At 45.3% G+C, this 16,195-nt stretch overlaps 1 protein-coding gene across 1 annotated transcript in view; it reads right to left on the bottom strand.

The window, feature by feature from the left end:
- Positions 1-16,195, bottom strand: part of LOC119927012 (ADP-ribosyl cyclase/cyclic ADP-ribose hydrolase 1-like) — a 94,062-nt gene that overhangs the window by 18,446 nt on the left and 59,421 nt on the right. The window contains exon 4 of the mRNA XM_038745532.1: positions 1,186-1,268. Coding sequence (XP_038601460.1) covers positions 1,186-1,268 — 83 coding nt within the window. The remainder of the gene's footprint in view (positions 1-1,185; positions 1,269-16,195) is intronic.

The raw sequence follows: 16,195 nt of genomic DNA, 5'->3' as shown, positions 1-16,195 counted from the left end.
GTTCTAAGCGCTGGGAGGGATGCAAGGTGATCAGGTTGTCCCATGAGGGGCTCACAGTCTAAATCCCCATTTGACAGATGAGGGAACTGAGGCACAGAGAAATGAAGTGACTTGTCCAAAGTCACACAGCTGACAACTGACGGAGCCGGGATTAGAACCCACGAACTCTGACTCCCAAGCCGGGGCTTTTTCCACGCTGCTTCTCAAGTGACCTTGAGCAAGTCACTTCACTTCTCTGGGTTTCAGTTCCCTCATCTGTAAAATGGGAACTAAGACCGTGAGCCCAATGGGGGACATGGACTGTGTCCAACCTGATTCGCTTGTATCTACCCCAGCAGTTAGTGCAGTGCCTGGCACATAGTAAACACTTAACAAATGCCATTTAAAAAATGAAATTTGTAAGTATGTGCATTGTGTTAAGAGCTTGGGAGAATACAACACCTTGGAGTTGGTCCCACTGTTGGGTAGGGACTGTCTCTATATGTTGCCAACTTGTACTTCCCAAGCGCTTAGTACAGTGCTCTGCACACAGTAAGCGCTCAATAAATACGATTGATGATGATGACGACGCTAGATGTGTTCCCTGCCCACAATGAGCTTACAGTTGCATAAACACTATGACTATTGCTGCCATATTTAACCTCGCTGTGATATACCAGAACAATTGCAGAAGGAGATGGGGCGTTCCAGGAGAGATATGTTCATGAAGTTAGGTTGGAGGCGACTCAACAACATAAGACAGGACAAATAATACGCCTACCTCTTAAACTATCATCATCATCATCATCAATCGTATTTATTGAGCGCTTACTATGTGCAGAGCACTGTACTAAGCGCTTGGGAAGTACAAATTGGCAACATATAGAGACAGTTCCTACCCAACAGTGGGCTCACGGTCTAAAAGGGGGAGACAGAGAGCGAAACCAAACATACTAACAAAATAAAATAAATACAATAGATATGTACAAATAAGTGACCATTTCAGGGTAATGTTTTCTAGTTTCAAGTATCTAGAAATTTGCAGTGGTCACCAATTTACTCTTTGGAAGTCGGACCAGTGACCCAGTCTCAAAAGTTGAACAGAAGTACACCTGGCCTCAGTAAGGCTACTTTTTACCTCCCAACTAGAGGAAACACCTGAATTCCATGGAAATATAACATGTAGAGATTTCTTACGGGACTTACCATTTTAGATGCTGTTTTCCAGTATACCGACTCTGGGCTATTGGCACATTCGTCCCAGTGTGGACAAGACTGGTAGTTCACTTCTAAAAGAAATATTTTGTGGAGAATAATGAAGGTGAAAGGAGAATTGTGAAGGTAGCAGTATGATTCTAAAATGGGAGAACAATCTTCAAACTGCATAACTGGATGTGAAGGGAATATTTTCAAAGGAATCATGCTGAATTAATCCAACTGAGTGTCCTGGAACTCCTCCCAAGAATTTTATGTCATATCACAATCTCCAAGATGTGATGGCCGTAGCTTGCTCACTGTTCCCGGAACAACCAGCATTACTAATGAGAATTCTCATTACTACCGAGAAGCAGCGTGGCTCAGTGGGAAGAGCACGGGCTTTGGAGTCAGAGGTCATGGGTTCAAATACCGACTCTGCCACATGTCTGCTGTGTGACCTTGGGCAAGTCACTTCGCTTCTCTGTGCCTCAGTTACCTCGTCTGTAAAATGGGGATTAAGATTATGAGCCCCACGTGGGACAACTTGATCACCTTGTATCCTCCACAGTGCTTAGAACAGTGCTTTGCACATAGTAAGCACTTAATAAATGCCATCATTATTATTCTTCTCTGTGCCTCAGTTACCTCATCTGTAAAATGGGGATTAAGATTGTGAACCGCACGTGGGACAACTTGATCACCTTATATCCCCCCCACCCAGCACTTAGAACAGTGCTCTGCATATAGTAAGCGCTTAACAAATGCCAGCATTATTATTAGTAGTACTACTAACACTACTAATTTGGGGAAACAGCGTGGCTCACTGGAAAGAGCCCAGGCTCTGGAGTCAGAGGTCGTGGGTTCAAATCCCGGCTCTGCCAACTGTCAGCTGTGTGACTTTGGGCAAGTCACTTAACTTCTCTGGGCCTCAGTTCCCTCATCTGTAAAATGGGGATTAAGACTGTGAGCCCCCCTGGGACAACCTGATCACCTTGTAATTTCCCCAGCACTTAGAACAGTGCTTTGCACATAGTAAGCGCTTAATAAATGCCATTATTATTATTAGTAGTAGTATTAATACTACTACTAATAATAATTCTGGTATTTGTTGAGCACTTGCTGGTGCCAAGCACTGTACTCAGTGCTGGGGTAGATAAAATATAATCAGATTGAACCCAATCCATGTCCTATACAGAGCTCATTGTCTAAAAGGAAGAGAGAACTGGCACTGAATCCCCATTTGACAAATGAGAAACCTGAGGCACAGGGCTGTTAAGTGCCTTGCCCAAGGTCACCCAGCAGACAAGTAGCAGAGCCGGGATTAGAACTCAGGTCCTGTGATTCCCAGACCCGTGTTCTTTCCACTAAAGCCACGTTGGATCCTCTGGATCCCAGAGAGACACCGATGCTCTTGATTAACCAGAAGATCCCTTTTCTTTCTCTAGACAGGGGATCGCATTGACACAGTTGACTCTGCTCACAAACTCTGGGACAATTTAGCCTCCTGGCTGGGTAAGCTCATCCTCTAGACTATAAGCCCTTCTAGACTGTAAGACCATTGTGGGCAGGGAATGTGTCTGTTTATTGTTATATCGTGCTCTCCCAAATGCTTAGTTCAGTGCTCTGCCCACAGTAAGTGCTCAATAATTACGATTGAATGTATGAATGAATGAATGAATATTAGCGTCTTCCCTCCAAAGGTCAGTGTGTCGTATGTCATAATAATAATAATGGCATTTATTAAGCGCTTACTATGTGCAAAGCACTGTTCTAAGCGCTGGGGGGGTACAAGGTAATCAGGTTGTCCCACGGGTGGCTCACAGGCTTCATCCCCATTTTACAGAGGAGGTAACTGAGGCCCGGAGAAGTGAAATGACTTGCCCAAAGTCACACAGCTAACAATTGGCAGAGGTGGGATTTGAACCCATGACCTCTGACTCCAAAGCCCGGGCTCTTTCTACTGAGTCACGCTGCTTCTCCTTTAAAGTACTGTTCTAAGCCCTGGGGAGGTTACAAGGTGATCAGGTTGTCCCACGGGGGGGCTCACAGTCTTCATCCCCGTTTTACAGATGAGGTCACTGAGGCCCAGAGAAGTGAAGTGACTTGCCCAAAGTGACACAGCTGACAAGTGGCGGAGCCGGGATTTGAACCCATGACCTCTGCCTCCAAAGCCCGGGCTCTTTCCACTGAGCCATGCTGCTTCTCTATGTCATGTTTTGTTTTGTTGTCTGTCTCCCCGCTTCTAGACTGTTGGGTAGGGATTGTCTCTATTTGTTGCCGAATTGCTTTCCAAGCACTTAGTACAGTGCTCTGCACACAGTTAGTGCTCAGTAAGTACAATTGAATTAATTAATTAATTTATGGGCTGGGAAAGTTGGGGAAGTTTCACTGCCTACACACAAACTTAGCTGGAGTAGCGTGTGGGCTCTGGGAGCCTGGGAAGCCAAACGAACTCCATGATGGGGTGACTCAGATTATGATTTGGTATTGGGGACCCCTTTTTTTCTCTTAATGGCATTTGTTAAGCAACTGCTATGTGCCAAGCACTGTACTCAGTGCTGGGGTGGATATAAGGATGTCACGTTGGACAGAGTCTCTGTTCTACCCGGGGCTCACAGTCTTCACCCCCATTTTACAGAGGAGGGAACTGAGGCCCAGAGAAGTGAAGAGACTTTGCCAAGGTCACACAGCTGAAAAGTGGCAGAGCTGGGGTTCGAAACTTGGCCCTTCTGATTCCCAGGCCTTCACCCTAACCCCTAGGGGAATAGGAGCCCCTTGAGGGACAGGGACCGTGTCTCATTCCCGTCTGTGTATTCTTTTCCAATACTTAGTACAGTACTATGCACACAGTAACACCTCTGGCATAGCAGTCTCATCACTCCCCCATTGCCAGAGCACGGGCTTTGGAGTCAGAGGTCATGGGTTCAAATCCCGGCTCTGCCAATTGTCAGCTGTGTGACTTTGGGCAAGTCACTTCACTTCTCTGTGACTCAGTTGCCTCATCCGTAAAATGGGGATTAAGACTGTGAACCCCCCATGGGACAACCTGATTACCTTGTAACCACCCCAGGGCTTAGAACAGTGCTTTGCACAGAGTAAGCGCTTAATAAATGCCATCATTATTATTATTATTATTATTGCCATTGTCACCATCATGGCTGCCACCTCCACACAGCCATCACCACCACCGTGGCCCCCACCACTTCCCAGCCATTGCAAAAACCATAGCCACCACCTCCCCATTAACAATAATAATAATAATAATAATAATAATGGCATTTATTAAGTGCTTACTATGTGCAAAGCACTGTTCTAAGCACTGGGGAGGTTACAAGATGATCAGGTTGTCCCACGGGGGGCTCACAGTCTTCATCCCCATTTTACAGATGAGGGAACTGAGGCCCAGAGAAGTGAAGTGACTTGCCCGAAGTCACACAGCTGACAATTGGCAGAGCCGGGATTTGAACCTGTGACCTCTGACTCCAAAACTCGGGCTCTTTCCATTGAGCCACACTGCTTCATTGCCACTGCTACTATGGTGGCAGCCGCCTCCCCCTTGCCACCACCATGGCCACCACCTTTCCAGCATAGTGTAATGGGTAGAGCACAAGCCTCCGAGTCAGAAGGTCATGAGTTCTAATCCCGGATCCACCACTTGTCTGCTGTGTGACCTTGGAGAATTCATTTCACCTCCCTGTGGCTCAGTTACCTCATCTCTAAAATGGGGATGAAGATGGTGAGTCCCATGTGGGACAGGGACTGTGCCCACCCCAATTTGCTTATAACTACCTCAGCACTTAGTACAGTGCCTAGTACATAGTGAGCACTTACCACATACCACAGTTATTATTATCATTATTATTACTATTCCATTGCTGTTGCCACAACCGTGGCCACCACCTCCCCATTACCAATGTCACCTCCCCAGTGTCTTTGCCACCATAATGGTTGCCACCTCCCCATATCCCATCTCACAAGCCCGCAACCTTGGTGTCATCCTTGACTCCTCTCTCTCATTCACCCCACACATCCAATCCATCACCAAAACCTGCCGGTCTCACCTCCACAACATTGCCAAGATCCGCCCTTTCCTCTCCATCCAAACTGCTACCTTGTTGGTTCAGTCTCTCATCCTATCCCAACTGGATTACTGCATCAGCCTCCTCTCTGATCTCCCATCCTCCTGTCTCTCCCCGCTTCAGTCTATACTTCACTCTGCTGCCCGGATCATCTTTATGCAGAAATGCTGTGGGTATGTCACTCCCCTCCTCAAAAATCTCCAGTGGCTGCTTGTCGACCTACAAATCAAGCAAAAACTCCTCACTCTCAGCTTCAAGGTTGTCCATCCCCTCGCCCCCTCCTACCTCCCCTCCCTTCTCTCCTTCTCCAGCCCAGCCCACACCCTCTGCTCCTCTGCCGCTAATCTCCTCACTGTGCCTCGCTCTTGCCTGTCCCGCCATCGACCCCTAGCCCATGTCTTTCCCCTGTCCTGGAATGCCCTCCCTCCACACATCCACCAAACTAGCTCCCTTCAAAGCCCTACTGAGAGCTCACCTCCTCCAGGAGGCCTTCCCAGACTGAGCCCCCCTTTTCCTCTCCTTCTCCTCCTCCCCTCCCCATTGCCCCACCTCCCTCCCTCTGCCGTACCCCCTTCCCCTCCCCATAGCACTTGTATATATTTGTACAGATTTATTACTCTATTTTACTTGTACATATTTACCACTCTATTTTATTAATGACGTGCATATAGCTATAATTCTATTTATTCTGACAGTTTTGACACTTGTCTACTTGTTTTGTTTTGTTGTCTTTCTCCCCCTTCTAGACTGTGAGCCTGTTGTTGGGTAGGGACCGTCTCTTTATAATAATAATAATAATAATGGCATTTTATAAAGTGCTTACTATATGCAAAGGACTGTTCTAAGTGCTGGGGAGGTTACAAGGTAATCAGGTTGTCCCACGGGGGGCTCACAGTCTTAATCCCCATTTTACAGATGAGGTAACTGAGACACAGAGAAGTTAAGTAACCTGCCCAAAGTCACACAGCTGACAATTGGCAGGGCCGGGATTTGAACCCCTGACCTCTGATTCCAAAGCCCATGCTCTTTCCACTTCTCTCTATGTGTTGCTGATTTGTACTTCCCAAGAGCTTAGTACAGTGCTCTGCACACAGTAAGCGCTCAATAAATACGATTGAATGAATGAATGAATGAATGAATGAATGAATGAATGAATGAATATCTGTTGCCATTACCACCAATAGCTGTGACCTATTGGTATTACCACAGCCTCAAGACACTGTTCCAGCACATGTCTGGAGACTCCCATTTTTTTTTTCTTTTGAACAAATAAAACAATAAAGGCTCTTGTTGATTATGGCTAAGGCAAATTCTAGCTTGCAGATATTCTCCAGCCCCACCTAATGATTATACACTGAATAATTCTTCAAAAAAATGATCCCAGCTAAGATGGTCACCTATGGGCCTTGAGGATACTGGACAATGAGATGCTCATGACATCCAGAGACCAGCATGGCCTAGTGGATAGAGCATGGACCTTCGAGTCAGATGGTTATGGGTTCTAATCCCATCTTGGTCACTTATCTACTGTGTAACCTTGGGCAAGTCACTTCACTTCTTTGGGCCACAGCTGCCTCATCTGTAAAACGGGGATGAAGACCGTGAACCCCATGTGGGAAAGGACTGTGTCCAACTCGATTTGCTTGTATCCACCCCGGCACTTACTACAGTGCCTGCATATAGTAAGCACTTAACAAATACCATCATTATTATTATTATAATCCCAGCACTGCCACTTGACTGCTGTGTGACCCCGGGCAGGTCACTTTACTTCTCTGGGCCTCAGTTACCTCATCTGTAAAATGGGGATGAAGACCGTGAGCCCCATGTGGGAAAGGGCTGTGTCCAACTCGATTTGCTTCTATCCACCCCAGCGCTTACAAAATTACAATAACACAGTAAGCGCTGAACAAATACCATGATTATTATTAATCATTGTTATCAGGTTTCCATCAGGGCTGCATTGGAATGCAGTGATATCATTTTCCACACATCATAGACATGCGGCCGAGTTTCCCCCAAGCCGAGAGCAGTTCTTTAGGGGAGCCCTTCTCATCCACCTCCTTCTACTTTGCTCAATAATGTCATCCCTCCCCATTTGTCCTCTGAGCCCTGCCAAACTGAGAAACCTGCTACCAGTAATCCAGGGAGTCACTGGACACATGGTGTGCCAGTTTCAGAATAATATCTGCAAAATAGCCACACTGAGCTTGAATCAGTCCAGCAAGGACCATCTGGTCATCTCCAGAACTGTTTAAGGAGAAGGTTCCAGCTCACTAACATCAAAATAAGATCTTGCAAAGAAAGTGTTCCCGCATTCTATCAACAAGGGAGGAATCAGAACTGTTTATATCATCGGAAGAGGAATTTCCTCTGAAAAGATTCCCCTTTAAACACATCCGAAGAAATTGAAGGAAGCTCTGATAGACTGGGATAAAAGGTGGAGTCTGGGAAGCATTTGGAGGGTTAGTATTATTTGGCTATTAAAAGGCACAAGCTTTTGCTGAAAAGGTGTTTGTCTATCAGATTATGCTGGGATGATGAGAAGCAGTGTGTGGCCTCGTGGAAAGAGGCAGAGTGGCAGTGAGAGGGCCCGGCTTTTAACCCCAGCTCTTATAGGAGAGTCACAGGACATGGGTTCTAATCCCAGTTCTGCCACTTGTCTGCTGTGTGACCTTGGGCAAGTCACTTAACTTCTCTGAACCTCAGTTTCCTCTTCGGTAAAATAGGGATTTAAAATCTGTTTCCCCTCCTACTTAGACTGTGAGTGCCACGAGGGACAGTGACTAGGTCTGACCTGATTCTCTGGTGTATATACCCCAGCAATTAGAACATTACTCGGTATAGAGTAAGTGCTTACCAGATACTATCATTACTATTATCATTATTACTCATTCATTCATTCAATCGCACTTATTGAGTGCTTACTGTGTGCAGAGCACTGTACTAAGCGCTTGGGAAGTACAAGTTGGCAACAGATAGAGACGGTTCCTACCCAACAACGGGCTCACAGTCTAGAAGGTGGGTATATATACGAGGGAGTGGGTACCTTCAAAACTTGTTTTTTTAAAATCTGGAATCATTATTGATTGGAATTGCTGAGTTTTTTCTTCACCCTATCTTCTATACACTTCCTTAGAAGCCCAATCAGTCAATAGTATTTATTGAGCATTTACAACCTGCAGAGTAGTATGCTATTACTATTGTTATTATTGTTATCATTATGCACTCTGGCACGTGGGGTTCAGTGGATCACTTTAATAAGGAAGAGCCGCCTTAAGCTAAGATCCAGATGTCTGGTCCCTTTGGTAACGTTCATCTAGAAGGACAACCCTGTTACCCTAGTGGGTAGGTGTTAATGGAACTCAGCAACAGAAAACACAGAGGAGGACAGCCCACAGTCATCTGGTGCTGTATCCAAACTGGTTGGGGAATGGACCAGTTAAAATCTGGGGCTGTCCGTTACAAAATCGGAAGAGTGTCATGCCACCCCGTATCTTCGGCTCCGACTATTCTGAAAGCGAAGGGAAATTCACATATTTTTTGAAAGACGTGTCTAAACAGGTTGGGACATGTTAAATTTCAAGACAATCTTCAAAAAGCAGGGAGAGAAAAGCCGCAGAGGCAGAGCCATAAAAGGAACAAAAGGCATCGCAACAAGTGTTTCGGATGCAGGTATTACCTGGCACGATATTACCTGTGCTTGTCTACCCACTGCCAAATGTTCAGGATTAGGAAATATTGCACAAGGTCCTCCCCTGCTCTTGTCACTCCCCAAAGTTGATGAGCAACAGAACTGGGCTCTCAGGGTTATATTGTGAGCGGTGTATGTTGTAACTTATCAACAGTGATGAAAGACCACGATTAATGTGAGCTGGTTCCTTTTTCATTCATTCATTCATTCAATCGTATTTATTGAGCGCTTACCGTGTGCAGAGCACTGTACTAAGCGCTTGGGAAGTACAAGTTGGCAACATATAGAGACGGTCCCTACCCAACAACAGGCTCACAGTCTAGAAGGGGGAGACAAACAACAAAACAAAACAAATAGACAGGTGTCAATGCCATCAGAATAAATAGAATTATAGCTATATACACATCATTAACAAAATAAATAGAATAGTAAATATGTACAAGTAAAATAAATAGAGCAATAAATCTGTACAAACATATATTCAGGTGCTGTGGGGAGGGGAAGGAGGTAGGGCAGGGGGGATGGGGAGGAGGAGAGGGAAAAGGGGGCTCAGTTTCCCCAGCCCAAATTACCTCTACTCCAGAACAGAAAAAATGGGGGATATGAACATACCAAAAGGGACAACTGGGTTCTGACCCATTGCCAAGATTAGTTCTTTGATTACTCTGGAAGGATCAGAAACCTCTCCCCATTCCTTAGGTTCTCTGAGACCTTTCAGGAGCAATAATAATAATAATAATAATAATAATAATAATAATGTTGGTTAACTAATTACTCTGTGTGAAATTCTGTGCACTACGCCCGTTGGTGGGTAGGGACCATCTCTATATGGTGCCGACTTGTACTTCCCAAGCGCTTAGTACAGTGCTCTGCACACAGTAAGCACTCAATAAACACAATTGAATGAATAGATATAAGTTAAGTTGGACACAGTCCCTGTCCCACATGGGGCTCAAAGTCTAAGGAGAGGGAGAACAGGTATTGGAATCCCCATTTTATGGTTGAGGAAATGGAGGCACAGATAAGTCAAGTGACTTACCAAGGTCACACAGCAGGGAAGTGGCAGAGCCATGATTAGAACCCAGATCCTCCAACTCTCAGGCCCATGGTTTTTTTTTTTTCCACTAGGTCACTCTGCTTCTCAGAAGCTTCCCAGATGACTCCCACTCTCCCCTCATGACACACACTCCCTCTTCTCTCAATAGCCTGGTAATGACTCATGGACTAGGGGTGTCCGATCATGTCGTAGGAAGGCTTTGCATCCTAACACAAGAGGGAAGTCATCAGAATACAGCTTGAGCTCAGCAGATATAATATTAAGCCAGGAATAGGAAGTCTGGTTTTTAGTCCTGAGTGACCTTGGGCAAGTCACAACTTTTCCATTTCCCCATTTCATTCATTCATTCATTCATTCATTCGTTTTTATTGAGCTTACTGTGTGCAGAGCACTGTACTAAGCGCTTGGGAAGTACAAGTTGGCAACATATAGAGACGGTCCCTACCCAACAATGGGCTCACAGTCTAGAAGGGGGAGACAGGCAACAAAACAAAACATGTGGACAAGTGTCAAGTCATCAGAATAAATAGAAATGAAGCTAGATGCACATCATTAACAAAATAAATAGAATAGTAAATATGTACATCTGTGCCTTTTACATGGTTCTTGGGTAATTGTGGTCGTAAATGGGAAGGCAATTCGTATGTGGGTTGTTTCCACCAATTTTAGATGGTAAGCTCTTTGAACTCAGATCCTGCTTCTGTTTATTTTCCTTGTATTTTCCCCATTATTTAGTACAACGCTTGGCTCATCGTAGTGCCATTAGTGAGATAAGCATCTCATCTTAGTGAGAAGCAGTGTGGTTTAGTGGAAAGAGCATGGGCTTGGTCGAGGGTTCTGTTCCTGCTCCACCACTTGTCAGCTGTGTGACTTCGGGCAAGTCACTTCACTTCTCTGTGCCTCAGTTACCTCATCTGTAAAATGGGGATTAAGACTGCGAGCCCCATGTGGGACAACCTGATTACCCTGTATCTACCCAGTGCTTAGAACAGTGCTTGACACATAGTAAGCGCTTAACAAATACCGTTATTATTATTAGTGACTCTAGCTGTCAGGAGGATGGTGGTGAACAATGAGGAAAATAATATCGAGGATTCCTTTCCTTCTGGAGTAAAGGGTTGAGGGTTGCAGTTGAGCACATTCTGTATAATCGCCTGTATATATGTATATATGTATGTATATATGTTTGTACATATTTATTACTCTATTTATTTATTTTACTTGTACATATCTATTCTATTTATTTTATTTTGTTAGTATATTTGGTTTTGTTCTCTGTCTCCCCCTTTTAGACTGTGAGCCCACTGTTCGGTAGGGACTGTCTCTATATGTTGCCAATTTGTACTTCCCAAGCGCTTAATACAGTGCTCTGCACACAGTAAGCACTCAATAAATACGATTGATGATGATGATGATAATCAGCTTTACCTAACACATCATGGCTTTGAATATCCAGGCTTAGTATTCAGTCTACCATTATGGATACTGCAACAGACAGGGTTGGGGACAAGGACTTTTCCATTTCCACAACCAGCCTACCACCTGCCATTTAAAATGATCCTCAACATCTCTCACAAGGATGGCCACGATTCACACTCCAACTCACACAGTGCTTCACACCGTCACTAACTCTTCTCAGTGCTCTGTAGTTTTAAGTGCTTAGTCTGTTCCAGGCACTGTGCTAACCACTGGGGTCAATACGAAGTTGTGAGAATGGAAACAAGTTCCTGCCACACACGTCACAATCTATCGTAACCTCATTTTAGAGATGAAAAAAACTGAGGCCCAAAGAGATAAGTGCCTTACCCAAGGCCACGCAGTGGCTACTAGAGGCACAGTGACTCAAACCCAGATCTCCCGACTCCCTCTCCTGCATTCTTCCCACTAGGACATGCTGCCTTCGAAGTGATTTTTAATGTTTTTGAAGTATATTATCTTTCCCCTCAAACCCTGTCCTACCCCTGACTTGCCAATCACTGTAGACAGCACCATCATCCTTCCCGTCTCACAAGCCTGTAACCTTGGTATCATCCTTGACTCCTCTCTCTCATTCAACCCATACACCCAATCCATTACTAAGCCCTGTTGGTTCAACATTCACTATATCGCTAAAATCCTCCCATTCCTCTCCATCCAAACTGCTTCTGCATTAATCCAAGCACTTATTCAATCCCACCTTGATTACCGTATCAACCTCCTTTTTGATCTCCCTGCCTCCTGTCTCTCCCCATTCTGGTCTATACTTCACTCTGCTTCCCAGATCACTTTTCTACAAAAACGTTCAGACCATGTTTTCCCACTCCTCAAGAAACTCCAGTTTGCCCATCCACCTCGGCATCAGGCAGAAACTCCTTACCATCGGCTTTAAAGCAATCAATCCCCTTGTACCCTCCTACTTCACCTCACTACTCTCCTACTACAACCTAGCCCATACACTTCACTCCTCTAGTGTTACCCCTCCCACTGTTACCTCACTGATCCCATCTATCCTGCAACCTCTTGTCCACATTCTACCTCTGGCCCGGATCACCGCCCCTCTTCATGTCTGACAGACAATTACTCTCCCCGCTTCAAAGCCTTATTGAAGGTACATCTCCTCCAAGAGGCCTTCTCTGACTAAACCCTCCTTTCCTCATCTCCCACTTCCTTCTGCACCACCCTGATTTTCTCCCTTTATTCATCTTCCCCGCTTCCCGGCCCCACAGTATTTATATGCTTATCTGCAATTTTATTTATTAATATAAATGTCTGTCCCCTCCTCTGCTATCCTCTCAGGGTCACACCTGGAGAGTTTCCAGTCCTCTACCAGTCTCGGCTATGGGAGAGAGAGTCAAGCAGTGGCCTACGCATTCCTAACTTGGATGACTGCTAGCGAGTGGAAGGCAATCTGCGACAAGTCAAAACTCTCCTGTGCTGGGCAGCAGTGGCACAGGAGAGAGTTGAGAGCGGAGACTCAACTTTATCAATCAATCAATCAATTGTATTTATTGAGCACTTACTGTGTGCAGAACACTGTACTAAGCGCTTGGGAAGTACAAGTTGGCAACATATAGAGACAGTCCCTACCCAACAGTGGGCTCACAGTCCTCACCCTGGGCTTCAAGGCTGTCCATCACCTCGCCCCCTCCTACCTCACCTCCCTTCTCTCCTTCTACTGCCCAGCCCGCACCCTCCGCTCCTCCACCACTAATCTCCTCACTGCACCTCGCTCTCGCCTGTCCCGCCATCGACCCCCGGCCCATGTCATCCCCCGGGCCTGGAATGCCCTCCCTCTGCCCATCCGCCAAGCTAGCTCTCTTCCTCCCTTCAAGGCCCTGCTGAGAGCTCACCTCCTCCAGGAGGCCTTCCCACACTGAGCCCCTTCTTTCCTCTCCCCCTCGTCCCCCTCTCCATCCCCCCGTCTTACCTCCTTCCCTTCCCCACAGCACCTGTATATGTGTATATATGGTTGTACATATTTATTACTCTATTTATTTATTTATTTATTTTACTTGTACATTTCTATCCTACTTATTTTATTTTGTTGGTATGTTTGGTTCTGTTCCCTGTCTCCCCCTTTTAGACTGTGAGCCCACTGTTGGGTAGGGACTGTCTCTATGTGATGTCAATTTGTACTTCCCAAGCGCTTAGTACAGTGCTCTGCACATAGTAAGCGCTCAATAAATACAATTGATTGATTGATTGATTGATAGAAGGGGGAGACAGGGAACAAAACCAACCATATTAACAAAAATAAATAAATAGAATAGATATGTACAAGTAAAATAAATAAATAGAGTAATAAATATGTACAAACATATATATATATATATATATATATATATATACAGGTGCTGTGGGGAAGGGAAGGAGAAGACGGGGGGATGGAGAAGGGGACAAGGGGGAGAAGAAAGAGGGGACTCAGTCTGGGAAGGCCTCCTGGAGGAGGTGAGCTCTCAGTAGGGCCTTGAAGGGAGGAAGAGAGCTAGCTTGGCTGATGTGGGGAGGGAGGGCGTTCCAGGCCAGGGGGATGATGTGGGCCGGGGGTCGACGGCGGGACAGGCGAGAATGAGGCACGGTGAGGAGATTAGCGGCAGAGGAGCAGAGAGTGCGGGCTGGGCTGGAGAAGGAGAGAAGGGAGGTGAGGTAGGAGGGGGCGAGGTGATGGACAGCCTTGAAGCCCAGGGTGAGGAGTTTCTGCCTGATGCGCAGAGTAATTGGTAGCCATTGGAGATTTTTGAGGAGGGGAGTAACATGCCCAGAGCGTTTCTGGACAAAGACAATCCGGGCAGCAGCATGAAGTATGGATTGAAGTGGGGAGAGACACGAGGATGGGAGATCAGAGAGAAGGCTGATGCAGTAGTCCAGACAGGATAGGATGAGAGCTTAATAATAAGTATGGTATTTGTTAATTGTTTACTATGTGTCAGGCACTGTAATACCTGGAGCAGTTTCATTACGATAGAGTGGCAAGACAGGAACATAAACAACGGGGTCTTGGAAGTCAATCAGATCACCAGCACTGAGTCGATGCTCGGATTATTATGTCTGCTGTCGGTGGGACGTGGGAAGGTTCACAAACAACTGTTCTGCAATGCTCTCTCTGGAACAGAGCGAACGTAAATACTTTAAAGCCATATGTCAGACAGAGATAAAGTTATAGAAGATAAGTCCGTCTGGGATGCAGCAATCAGAAATGGAGTAGCTGCCTTGACAGGTGTTTCAGGAGGGTCACGACACCAAAAGGGGAGAACCAAGATAGTGACAAGCACTTAGGTTAACAAATGCAACAGTTCCACAAATGGAGCCTTGAAGGACCTGGGTTCTAATCCTGGCTCTGCCACATGTCCACCGTGTGACCTTGGGCAAATCACTTCACTTCTCTGGGCCTCAGTTATCTCATCTGGAAAATGGGGATTAACAGTGTGAGCTCTATGTGAGACAGGTACTCTGTCCAACCTGATTAACTTGTATCTACCCCAGAGCTTAGAACAGTGCTTGGCACATAGTAAGTATTTAACAAGTACCATAATTATCATTATATGTACATGCTATGGAAGGAATTGTCACTCACTGAAAATTCCTTCTTATCATCTACCCCCACATATAAAAATATCACCATCTAGACTGTCATTCTCTAACCTGAAGCACATTGTTATATATATACATAGATGTGTGCGTGTGTGTGTGTGCGTGTGCGCGCATATGTAGCATGGTTCAGTGGAAAGAGCACGGCTTTGGGAGTCATCATCATCATCAATCGCATTTATTGAGCACTTACTGTGTGCAGAGCACTGTACTAAGTGCTTGGGAAGTACAAATTGGCAACATATATGAGTCAGAGGTCATGGGTTCGAATTCTGGCTCTGCCACCTGTCAGCTGTGTGACCTTGGGCAAGCCACTTAACTTCTCTGTGCCTCAGTTACCTCATCTGGAAAATGGGGATTAAGACTGTGAGCCCCATGTGGGACAACCTGATCACCTTGTATCCCCCCAGTGCTTAGAACAGTGTTTCACACATAGCGCTTAACAAATACCGTCATTATTACTACGTGTGTGTGTGTATGTGTGTGTGTGTGTGTGTGTGTGTAGGCTGTTATTAGCATATATATGTGTGTATATGTATGTATGTGTGTGATTGCATCATTTAAAGACAATGTTTTTTGGGAGAAAATTCAGTTATCCAACAAGGTCCTTAGAAATGTTATTCCAAGGAAACCCAGGAGAAGAAGGACCTGGGTTCTAAATCCGGCTGTGCCACTTTTCTGTCATGTGACCTCAGACAAGTCACTTAGCTTCTCTGTGCCTCAGTTACCTCATCTGTAAGATGGGTAAAATGGGTAAAAAAACAATGAACCCCATGTGGAACATGGACTGTGTCCAACCTGTTTAGTTTTTAGCTATCCAGTGCTTAGTAAAGAGCCTGAAACATAGTAAGCCCTTAACAAATACCATTTAAAAAAAAAAGACTCCATTTTTGCAATTTGCCAACAGCTAAATATTCTCAAGCTACTTGTACTGTACCTACAACAGCACTTCTCAAGAATATACACCTCAACATATATGACTTTTTAACATGGAGATTGCTCCCAGAACTTGAAATATTAGCCACTTCTAATGTAGCTTGGAAATATTTTTGTCATTAGGACACCCAAGAAAAAACTACATTAAAATTTTCTCCCAGCCTCAGGACAAGGGGATTTTACTGA

Source organism: Tachyglossus aculeatus, chromosome 4 (assembly GCF_015852505.1).
Source record: "Tachyglossus aculeatus isolate mTacAcu1 chromosome 4, mTacAcu1.pri, whole genome shotgun sequence".
In the NCBI taxonomy this organism is placed as follows: domain Eukaryota; kingdom Metazoa; phylum Chordata; class Mammalia; order Monotremata; family Tachyglossidae; genus Tachyglossus; species Tachyglossus aculeatus.
This window is presented reverse-complemented; position numbering and strand designations above follow the sequence as displayed.